This window comes from Bolinopsis microptera, chromosome 2 (genome assembly GCF_026151205.1).
Source record: "Bolinopsis microptera isolate Bmic1 chromosome 2, MBARI_Bmic_1.0, whole genome shotgun sequence".
Taxonomy (NCBI): Eukaryota; Metazoa; Ctenophora; class Tentaculata; order Lobata; family Bolinopsidae; genus Bolinopsis; species Bolinopsis microptera.
Genome location: NC_087073.1, coordinates 10105810 through 10118058, shown reverse-complemented (window position 1 = coordinate 10118058; position 12249 = coordinate 10105810). Strand labels below are relative to the sequence as shown.

Below are 12249 nucleotides of genomic sequence, written 5' to 3'. Positions count from 1 at the left end.
CGCCAATGTCCGTCCGTGTCCGCCAATGTCCCAAAAAACACGTCCGTTGTCTCATAGAATCCAAAAAGGACAGGACATAGGCGGACATAGACGGACATGACACCCCCCCCCATAAAGAATAAACTCGTTTTGCTTCATATCTCGGTCATCTGAGAAGCTACAGTAATTCGAATGGCCAAACACAATTCAATAAAATTTAGCTCGATCCGACTATCCACACTATCAAATAAATGCAAAAATGAACCTTCATTTGAAAAAAATGAACTCTAATATTTTTCGATTTGACAAATTCCTCGAACCAGTGGTAGTAGTAAGTCATACCAGAAAAAATTATTTCAATTGGGCGCTCAGTGACTGAGCTATTAAGGCCAACGTATGCCCACTGACTTTTGGCCCACCCTGTACATCAAAAGCATCTGAATGGATACAAGATCAGTTTTATTCCAAGAGGTTGATAAAATTAAAAGAAAGATATAAAAAGAGGTGGAAAAACAAACAGATATATTATTGATAAGGACTAAGCAATTAGTATTGTGGGACGTGGATTATTGATTATACTTGCCCCTACTTATCAAAAGGATGGGAACTCAAGGACCAAGATTAAGGGGGCAGGGGGTATGTTTGAAATTCCTCTCGAAATTGATTTTATGACTGTTTCTAATAGAGGGGAGTGATAACTATCTGCTGCTTTTGGTCCTATGGAAAAATATTGTTCATAGCCGAAGTTGTCGCTGGCCAAAGGTCAGTGCTCATGTGTAATTGTATTGCGCAAGCGATTTTCAATCGCGCGTACTGAAAATCGAGTCTAAAATTCTATCATCTTCGGCAGTTTTTGAGAAAAAAAATGTAACATCCCAATGGACCCAGATTTGAACTTTTTTGCAGGAGTGTCTTGCATCAAAAGTTTTTGTTTGGTACCGTCCTCAACTGAACAATCTGAACTGGCATTCAAATTGTCATAAACCTTTTGTCTAAGCAAGAATCTGGCACTGTTGGAATTCGAGGAACTGACCTTGACCGCTTGCGCTAACTGAGATTTATCTTTGTCATTCATTCTCTCGATCTCTCACGATAGGTTTGAATCCTATTTCCTCCACAAACGTTACGTCAACTGGAGCCACAACCTGTTCCATAGTTTAGAGAGCTAAATATTCGCTCTACCCAGCAAAACTTGATAATATCTTCGTTGTGCACACCTGCCATATCATAGCACTACACACTCACAGGCAGGAAAGCTTGTGAAAAGAGACGAGATGAGCAAGCTGATAAGAGATTTAACATACGTAAGCTATTATATTAGTATTTAGTATAGAGCTGAGAATGAAAACTTGTATTTTAGGGCTGAGAATGGCTATTATTGTAGGACTTAATGTGAAATAAATTTAGGGCTGAGGAATTTAGTTTTCTGTTAGGGCTGTTTCAGATATGCTACCAGTAACGCAGTTGAGACGCAGTAAAAATGTGGTAAAAACTTAGTTTTAATCCTTCAATTGTATATGTAGTTATTAATTTCGACCATTCTTTGACAGTAGCATACCTGATATTGCATGTTAATGTTATTTCACACAGAAGAACGTGGTTCCTGATCACTTCTTCCAAGATGACTCTGTATGATAATATTATTATTTTATTATTATTATTTTATTATTATTTTATTCTTATTTTATTTTTGAATAAAAAACCAGTTTTAAAAATTTCTTGACATACCTCCTGCCAAGGCCTGTGCTGCGGTCGAAATCTCTTTATATTGATTTCTGATGTGCCTTTCTCTGGTTTAAGAGATCTGAATTTGTGACTTACCAAGTCACCTGGTTATTGTCTTGCTGGTGGCCAGTAGCTACCACTGATCTGATTTGAAACTTTCATCGAATAATACAGAATTATGCAGCAATGAACTTATATTCAAAAACAATGGCAACACAGAATGTTTAGGTTGGAAAAATGCTCAGACTGGTTTGGGCAGGCACAAGTAAACAGGATTTGACTGTACTATATAATGATCTAGGGGAAACCAGTAAGGTCCATGTTAGAGCACACTGTTACTCTGGCCCCATCATTCGTATGTTATGGCAGCACTAAACATTCAGTCTACTATTTGGGTTAGGCAGCTAGAAAGTGCAAGCGTAAACAAACTTTGTCGGATCGACCATATTCTCCACTTTCTAATCCTAATTTCTTTGAGGATAACATTGTCATCATAAACTGATGGAGTGATTTAAAAGAAGTGAAACCTCAAGCAATATAATCGGTGATATCTAACAGCTTAGATGCATAATCAAGGGTTTCTTAACTGAAGTGACGAAAATAGTATTTGTACACAAACAATTTCTTTTCATTTCCATTTTATCAAGAAGTTCAGTTTGGTTAGGTGCTGATAATCAGAGCTCTATTATCTCTACATTATAACTAATAACTGCTGCTGTGCTGGTACTTGCTTTCCAACTGATAGCAAGTACATGATGGTAGACTTATATTTTAACGATTGTCAGCTTGCTCAACGTTTTTGAGGCCGACATGTGAAATTTAAATGTATTTATGTGCATGTATGATTATATTATTACTACTAAAACTTCTAGGTGACGACTGACAAAGTGTTTTAATTTCTATCATTGCATTGTTATACCTTGACTAAAGTTTTAAATCTGCAGTGTCCATCACAAGCCATGTCAGCTATGATGCGTCGGGCTCATGGAAGTACCAGCCATGCTCAGCAGGAAAAATTGAGAGCAGAAAATCGGAGGCGCGAAGAGTTCATTGAAGACAACAATCGCATGCTGAAGACAGAATGTATGATAAATGCTAACATTCTTGCAGAAGAAAAAGTTGACAGCAAGATTTTAATCAGAAGACTACAAAGAGAAGCCCAGGAAGTTGAAATGGATAAAGCTTTACAAGAGGTATAGGTCACTCAAATCTCCCTATATATCTGTACATGTACGATAAAAAAGAAGCCTTAAATTCGTAATAAACGGTCAACTTCGCTATTTTCAATTGAAACAAAATATGGTGTAAATTGTTTCTGTTAGTTCTTATGTATAAGAACTAACAGAAACAATTTATTGTTTGTAGTGTCTTACAATAGAATACATCTTCTGTATACAGACACTACAAACAATAATTTCAGAGCCAAACAGCGAAAGCAACACGTGAGCAGCAACTCCAGCAAGAGGAGGAGCTTGCCCGGGAGATGGCATCTCTGCGAACCAAAGAGATGCAAGACAGCAAGTTGAGACAGCAAATCAGGGAGACTAGCCACGAGATAAGAGAGTTGGAGGCAAAGCTGAAAGCTGGTTACATGAACAAGGAGCGTGCAGCACAGATGGCTGAGAAAGAAGCTAGACGACAAGAAGAAAAGGTTTGTATTGTTAAAGAGTTACAAAAAGTGATCATATAATGTTTTCAATATGAATGCAACTGATTTGAGGAGTTTCCCATATTCATGGCAATAGTCCTATTGCATGGCTGATCACAAAAATAGGGTAGAAGGCACATTTTTGTTACCAATATGCATACGTCAGGGTCATTTCTGTCTAATATCTAGAAAAATTCTAATATTGTGACATTGGCCACATGATTCATTCGGTATTAATATCTATGTTTAAAAAGTATTACGAGGAACAATTGGCAAAAACTCTCCAAGACGAATGGGAAAGAGCTCAGGAACTTGAAAGAGAGCAAGAGAGACTAAAGTAAGTTAATTATGTAAATTAAGTTAATGTAAAGTAAGTACCCAAATTATGTTAAATTAATTTGTGTTATTTGTAAATCTGGCTTCCTCTTAAATTATAGATTCAAGCATTAGGATTACCGAAGCTAGTAGCTAAGTGATCTATTGACAGATTCATAGGCAAAACTTTGTATATTGATTTGTTGAAGACTACGAGTGAATCAACTACAGGTGGGAGTCGAGTCAAATGTACCAGCAACAGTTGGAGTATCAACTTGCTGAACAAGAGGAAGCTAAACGGAAGGCATATGAGGACTTCCTTCGAGAGAAACTTCTCATTGATGAGATCGTTAGGAAGATATTTGATGAAGATTTAAGAGAGACAGAGGATAGACTCAAAAAACAACACCAGGTTTGTTTGTTGTAAAGTAAGAGTTATAATGCAATTCTTCTTGATAGCGTTATTATTATCAAACATTAAAATGTTTAGCGGGTATGAATTATCTTTCTACCTCAACATACCATGCTAAATATGAGAGAATAGTGTACAAAAATTACACTCAAATTCTTCAGACACAAGAATTCATCGAGGAATTCAAGAAAGCTCGAGAAATGTGGAAAGAAAACGAACGTCTGCAACTTGCAGAGGAGAACAGAAGAATTCTGGAGTTTGCCCAGCAGCAACAGACACGAGAAAGTGACAGAATGGCAGTAAGGATTGCTGAGGAGGAAGCAAAGGCCCAGGTCAGAAATGACCTGGCTAACAAGCTTGCTAAACAAAACCAAGACAGAGATGAACTTCAACAGTACGTTATTACTTAAAGCATGTTGTATTATAGTTACTTATTAGTTGTCTGGTGCTGTTCATCATTTCAAGTAATCTACGGAAAGGATCCATAGAGCCACGATTGTTTCGTGCCTGACTGCTGAGCACTACTTATAAAATGATAAATAAAATCCCAAATTTCTCGATCAGTTTACAATGTATGTGGGATCTAGTTCACTCTTGCCAAGTTTCATAAGTATCACATGAAATCTGTCTGTGAATCTTCGGACAGAAGATTTAAAATTTAATTCGATTAAGAAAATCAATAACCTTATTATATAATAAAGGTTTTTGAAAAACAAAAATCAATTGCAGGATCCGAGACGAACTGGCATGGGAGGAAGAAGAGGAACAAAACAGACTTCGAGAAAGGGTAAACCGTTTGATATTAATTTATAACAATTTAGAACATAATATGATCTATTATGCGCAATAATTGTTAATTTTGTTGATTTTTACTTAATCACTCACTTGGATTTTGCCATTGCGAAAATTCGAAAAAATTCTGATTCCTCTCCAATTCACCTTTTGAATCTCAAACAGATGATGGCGGAAATGGAATTAATTTGCCGTCATTTCTTAATGAATCACTTTTGTGGTCTGTGTTCCCTTTCTAACAGATATCTAGCAAGAATTTTATGAATTATTGTATTAAAACAGTAGGAGATGGTAGTCTGAACTTTATTTATTTAGGCCATTTTTAAAATTTACTGTTCGTTTGCTTACGTCAACAGACAAAATGTCTCAGGCTAGTAGCTTTCTGGTAATTGATAATGGAATATTTGACGGTTGACCTAGCTGGTAAAAATCTTTATCGCCTTAAGTGATTAAGTGATTATACCTCGAATTGGCCTAGGCCCAACGCATTACTTAAGAACAGGCTAAAGACCCAAAGTTTGAAAATTATCTACCTATTTTGTAGGCCTTTATGGAGTATATTTTGGATATCCTGAGTTTGTGGAATTTGGCAAAGTGTCGAGTATCTTTTACCTATTAAAATGTACTTAGTGAATTCATTATTTTAAATATAAGAGATCAAATCGAAAGAAAATAGACATCTCCGGAATCACTAATGAAATATGAAAGATAGAGTCATGTTTGCATTAATGGCCTAGGTCAGGTAACTATAGTTACTAGTCTCGTACGGTATTGTTCCTAAATCTCCTCACTTAACTAGTATAGTTAGAGCATTATGAATATTTTCTGTAATGTGTTGTCCGTAGTCACATGCACCACCCCAGAGACTTGTGAAAGTAGATCTGATGGGCACAAACTTTTAAAATTTATTTCTGCCATTAGGAAGGCACTCAGGAGCTTGATAAGGGGTGAAAAATTACTGAAATGAAATTAATTTTAGAGATATCTTTGGGGTGGTTCCTTGAACTATGGATAACACATTCCGGCACAGAAAGATCGTGTAATTAAGTTCATTATTGGTATATTTAATTATTGGTATATTTAATTATTGGTATATTTAATTAATGTTTTCTGGTTCATATCCATTACCATTCATTTAGTTCTACCGGTACACTAGGCTGCTGTTTTAGCTACTAATAAAATAATGATTGAGTTTGTAGCGTATATATGACGCTTTGCCCTTGTCAGAGGGTCTATCATTATGAGTTTAGATTGAAATTGGCTAATCTCCTCTGAATTGAATACAAATAACACACGTTAGTGCCGACGTTTCGCCTCCATGGCTTCTTCAAGGCGGAACAAAAACTTTGTTACATAGTGACCTGGTAAATATCCAAATTAATACATAAAACTCTGAGAAACATTGAAAATAAAATGGGAAGATTCTAAGCGGTAGAAAATTTCAAAGCAAAAGATAGATGTTAGGCCAAAGAATCTAGAACTGTCCAATATTTGAGAGCTAGACCAACGTACACAAACCAGCAACAAAAATAGCTTCCTACTCCCTAACATTTTCGGGGAAACTGAAAGGATGCCACGTACATAAATGTTGATGACATTTACATGATAGCCCATGTGGTCTTTTGCCACGAGTCTGCTTCAGGTGAGAGCTGAGTGTTTATTTTAGGAAGTAACTGCTTGATATACAGTGATTGCCAGATCATTCGGTCTGCATAATCCTTACATACTTTGAGGACTTCAAATTTAAATGGTTCGATAGGAATTTCTTTTATTTCAGGGTGTGACATGAGATAATGTTTCCCCATGGCCGTCTTGTTATTTTTATTCCTTACAGATTTTAGGTGTTCCCAGCATCTGTTGCGTTTGAACCTGCCTGTTTCACCACAGTACTTTGCATTGCAGATATTACAGAAGAACATAGCGTACAAACTGACATGTAATATCTGCAATGCAAAGTACTGTGGTGAAACAGGCAGGTTCAAACGCAACAGATGCTGGGAACACCTAAAATCTGTAAGGAATAAAAATAACAAGACGGCCATGGGGAAACATTATCTCATGTCACACCCTGAAATAAAAGAAATTCCTATCGAACCATTTAAATTTGAAGTCCTCAAAGTATGTAAGGATTATGCAGACCGAATGATCTGGCAATCACTGTATATCAAGCAGTTACTTCCTAAAATAAACACTCAGCTCTCACCTGAAGCAGACTCGTGGCAAAAGACCACATGGGCTATCATGTAAATGTCATCAACATTTATGTACGTGGCATCCTTTCAGTTTCCCCGAAAATGTTAGGGAGTAGGAAGCTATTTTTGTTGCTGGTTTGTGTACGTTGGTCTAGCTCTCAAATATTGGACAGTTCTAGATTCTTTGGCCTAACATCTATCTTTTGCTTTGAAATTTTCTACCGCTTAGAATCTTCCCATTTTATTTTCAATGTTTCTCAGAGTTTTATGTATTAATTTGGATATTTACCAGGTCACTATGTAACAAAGTTTTTGTTCCGCCTTGAAGAAGCCATGGAGGCGAAACGTCGGCACTAACGTGTGTTATTTGTATTCAATTCAGAGGAGATTAGCCAATTTCAATCTAAACTCATAATAAAATAATGGTTTGCAATCAGTCGAACCAGTCTGCTTTGTATGATAAAGCTTTTTGTCTGACGACTTAATATTTATATTGAGATGCAGTAAAACTAGCGGGCTGCATTGAATGGGGACTTTACATAATTCGATCCGTAATATAATTTCTAGACAAATTGCGCCATTGACGTCATATGTCTTGATATTATGAAGGAGCAACAATCAAAGTTGTTGCAGCAGTATCCTACTCGGGGCGAGCCAACAGGCAGCGCCACTGCTTTTTGGTGGCGTCTTCTGGCAGATTTTTACGCTTTCCATGTTTTTTTGTCCGCCAACCAAATGCAGAAAAGGGCAGGTATAGTAGAAATTTGAATCAAGCCGCTGTATTGATTGGTAATGGCTAATATTATTATTTACAATGTGAATTAGTTTGTATCCTCGATAAATTTTGATGAAAATCCTATATCTATAAATTTATTCGGTGCTTAACCAAGCGACAAGCTCCGTGGAACATGCCTATTGGCTATTATAAAGTTATGACAAGCAAGCAACTGATTCTTTGTGTCAGCGTGCTTTCGTGGCAAGTTCCGTTTAGAGACAGATACTAAATTTGTAACGCGCGGATACAAATCTTTGGGTAACGCGCAATTTCACGTACGTTTTTTATTTATTCCTTTCTTGTTGCCATAACAACGCTATGTTTGTCACGTCCTGACGGTATTGATATATTATTTAAAATTGTATGATTTAGACTACATAGATCACCAAAAGCTAGCATATCTCACCGATTAAACTTAGGCGGAACGAGAGCGACAGATAAGAATGCGATTGGAGCTGCAGGAGGTCGAGCGACAACAGTTACATGTTAAGCAAGTTAAGAAGCATGCTGAAAAAGAGGAAGACGACCGATTCAGACAGGAGGTTAGTGAAATAATTAATTTCCAAAAATCCTCGTTCCTATATCGCTATGCTATGATTTACGTACGTACGTTTTGGTACGTTTTGGTGAGTTTGGCAGGGCGTGCTCAGGACAACTGCATCGAGTGCGTCCTCCTCCAGCTCAGCATTGAGTTATCGTTTGTCGGAGTGTATCCCGGAACCGGTGGTGTGTCTGGGTACTGTTCCATAAATCTGCCTAGACCAACTTTGAAACTGTCTAGCAATGTGATACTCCGGAGCTCCGATGGGAGCACGTTGAAGAGCTGAGCTGCTCTAACTCTAAAGCTGTTGTCGTAGTCTGTTCTTACCGACAACTGTGCGTTTTTGTTCATGGCTGGGATCTCTGCCTTAATACCATGCCTTTGATGAGACTTGAACTGGAAGCCCGTATCGTTCGGAGCATGTTCATTAAGAATTTTCCATACATGAATAATAGAATAACGCTCTCTCCGCCTCTGAAGGGACATCAACTTAAGCTTCTTCAGCCTGTCCCAGTACTGGAGATCACGGCAGCCAGATATCTTTCTAGTAAAGGATCTCTGTACAGTCTCCAGCTTTTGTATCTCTGTGACTTTTGTAGGGTTCCAGACTGGACAGCAGTACTCTAGCTTGGAGCGAACCATGCTTTTGTATAAAGTCAGCATGACTACTTGTGACCGGTCTCTAAAGGCACTCAATGTCCAAGCCGCCATTTTTCTAGCTCCTTGAACTGTCTTCTCAATGTGAGGACCCCATGACCTACTGCTGCTAACATACACTCCAAGGTCTCTGACAGTTTCCTGTGGTGATATTGCGTGTCCTTTTGGTGTAGTATACTCAACAGTCTCTGGGTAGAACGGGAGCTCTCTTAGAGCTTTTGATCCATTCAGGGGGTAGTTTACAACCTCAAACTTCTGTTCGTGTAGCTCCATGTTGTTAACACGTGACCACTCGATGACTATGTTGAGATCATCTTGCAGTAACTCCACACTACTCATTCCTCGGATAGCCCCAATCAGCTTTGTGTCGTCTGCAAAGCTGAATCCGTTACTATAGCTAATGCTGTTCAACAGATCGTGTTGACAAATAACTGCTCTCTATCTCTAAAGTCTAAATTATTAATTTACAGATGTTGGCTAAATTTGCCGAAGATGATAGAATCGAACAAATGAATGCACAAAAACGTCGTATGAAACAACTCGAACACAAACGAGCCGTAGAGGCCCTTATCGAGGATAGACGAAAACAATTCGAAGCTGAAAAGGTAAGTAACTCTTATTACAGATTGATATGTCTCATTAAAAAGTACTTTGTTGGATGCATCATATGAACCCTTGGTATAGCACTAAGACTGCCTGCCTAGGTCGATCCAGATGAAGTCTGGAACGACTTATCGGCACTATGTGCCCGATAAAATATCCAAAAATATAGCTATCTCTTGTCCACTGCACATGGCACAGTGGATAAAACATAGTCCAGTTTGGGCTTAATCTTGATAATAATAAACTCGTTATACCAATCAGGCGACCGAGATGGACGAGATGGAGCAAGAAAGGTCGAGGCAAGAAATGAGACAACAGATAATTGAAGAGGAAAGGCAGAAACTCCTTAAAGAGCACGCCAAGCTGCTCCTGGGCTTCATGCCAAAGGTATGCGAATTATTTGCAGGAATTCAGACGGTTGTGATGAATTCCAAAGCTTGTGCAATTGATTGCGATAATTAAAACGTAGGTTTAATCTTTCTTTTATTTTGTGGAAATTTTAAATCTACGAGAAAGATGTGAACCACGAATTTTTCAGGGGGTAATGAGAGACAGCAAAGACTTATCGCTCTTCGACGACGAATTTAGGACGAACTTCGAGCCTAAGGAAGTTGATTTCTTCGATGAAAAGAACTGGTGAACTGTGTATATCTATTGAATAACAATGCTTGAATGTGAAGTTGGACAAAAAAGATATTAAAATTACGACTACCTAATTTTAGATCATATTATGGTAGCTGGACTTCTGAACCTATTCGATATATTTGTCAAACGCTTTTGTAAACAAAACGTATCAATAAAGATCGAGTATAATTTGTTAGCAAAACCATGGATTCATGGAGTGTGGATCTGTTTCTGTTACAATTTTCTAAATACTTATGAAATAATAATCGCACAAATATTTGCCTCGCCTCGTGATAACCGTCATGAAAATCAAATTAATTTACGGATGTTTAAGTTAAGACTGGCACCGCTGCATTTGTATTTCTCCCACCAAATCGCTCGCCCAAATTAAAAGAATTGTTGATAGGCCCTGAGGGTATGAAAGTAAGGGACCGTTCACATATTACGTAATCACTTTTTTGGCCAATTTTTAACCCCCCCTCCCCCCTCCGTAATCAGATTTACACAGCTATTGTGTCTAAATTACACTAGCATAATCAAACCCCCTCCGTGATTACGTAATATGTGAACGACCCCTAACAATCGATGTATTTGTGGAAACTGACTCCGAATAACCCTCATGACGTAGGACAAAAATACTCCTCCAAGGAGTTTTGCGGTGACGCGAAATAATAATATGAGCCCATTTGCATGGCACCGGAAAGTTTTGTCACTCATATATGTGAATAAGCTCCACGTATTGTGACTTCTGTTTAATTATAATAGTTATTGTACGTGTAATTTATATTTAGGACTATTTTTCCCGATCCATGACTCAAAGTGCCGACGGCACAAAAGAGTCAAGGACAAGGGTTAGCGAACGAGGTTTTTTTTTGTATATGGTAGCTTTCGTCCGTACCTGCGAGCGAGCGTACGTGCCTGCCATGCCTGCCAGCGTACGTGTCGCCCACGTGTCTGCCTGCGCAAAGTTATTTTGCGCGAAAATCTGAATTAAACATTTGTTGGCGCGCGGTGCTGAAATGTTCAAGTACATTGTTAATTTCACCATGTACGCATCCCGCTAGGGACTAATTGATAGCATAGTATTATTATTTTGAGTTAGTATTATTATTTCACAGATCCGTGTCAGGTTGCATAAACAATAAACTTGGAGGACTTCGCCGCTTCGACGCGCCGCGCAAACTAGCATTCTTGCTTCGCATCGAATATATGGTTACATAGAAATATACACGATTTTCAAATTAAATATGGAATTATATCAACTGGGCGGCGCTCGGCCTGTCACTCCGCCATATCTGCATGCTTATAAACAGTAAAGACTGGGGTCCCCAGGTGGTATGGAATATGATCAAATACTCAATCATTACTGGGCCGCGCTCAGCCTGTCATTCCGCCTAATCTCTATGTCATATGTTAATGAACATAATAGCCTGGGGTCCCCAGGCCAGGTAACTCAATCACGGATCGGGAAATTGAGCGGCCATCCACAAAAGAAAAGCGGCTGCATTTCTTGTTACAAAAAGGATCGTGCCGGCCAAAAAGTCTGTTCGGCCCTATAGTAGAGGCTCTTACGGGCATTGTCTGCTCGATACGCTAGGGACCCCAGATACACCTTACTAGACGTATTTTTGACCGTAGAATCGATTAAAAGTAGTTCTAAGATGATTGGACTGATTTTTCTCGGCTAAAATCGCAAAAAACCGATTTTTGGGCCAAAAATAAGCCAAAAAACCATGTTTTTTGATATTTTGAGCAAGTTAATTTTGTTGGCATGTCGGCAAAACTTGCATGGAGATAGCTAAAAGACAGCCGCACAAGATGGTATAAAAATAAAACAAATCCCTCTATTTTTTCTGGGGTAAAAATCCAAAAAAGTGGTAAAAATTTTTGACTTTTTTGCTTGAAGTTTGAATAATTTTTTGCAGTTGTATTAAATCAACCCAAAAATAGTCACATCGTGTTTGCCTAAATTTTTCCTTTCCGAGA

At 38.2% G+C, this 12249-nt stretch overlaps 1 protein-coding gene across 1 annotated transcript; it reads left to right on the top strand.

The window, feature by feature from the left end:
* The first annotated feature begins 2652 nt into the window (after positions 1-2652).
* Positions 2653-10440, top strand: LOC134810978 (meiosis-specific nuclear structural protein 1-like). The gene is made up of 10 exons (XM_063817674.1): positions 2653-2897; positions 3125-3355; positions 3607-3689; positions 3899-4079; positions 4241-4473; positions 4809-4866; positions 8258-8380; positions 9507-9641; positions 9901-10026; positions 10178-10440. The coding sequence occupies exons 1-10, from the start codon at positions 2664-2666 to the stop codon at positions 10277-10279; spliced, it is 1506 nt and encodes a 501-aa protein (XP_063673744.1). The 5' UTR covers positions 2653-2663; the 3' UTR covers positions 10280-10440.
* Positions 10441-12249: the final 1809 nt, after the last annotated feature.

What these genes read in the sequence shown, in the direction of transcription:
- LOC134810978 (XM_063817674.1), top strand. Translation starts at nt 2,664, where the DNA reads ATGTCAGCTATGATGCGTCGGGCTCATGGAAGTACCAGCCATGCTCAG. An exon ending in AGAGAGCAAGAGAGACTAAA is followed by an intron (nt 3,690 to 3,898) that starts GTAAGTTAATTA and finishes AATCAACTACAG; the next exon opens with GTGGGAGTCGAGTCAAATGT. An exon ending in GACAGAGATGAACTTCAACA is followed by an intron (nt 4,474 to 4,808) that starts GTACGTTATTAC and finishes AATCAATTGCAG; the next exon opens with GATCCGAGACGAACTGGCAT.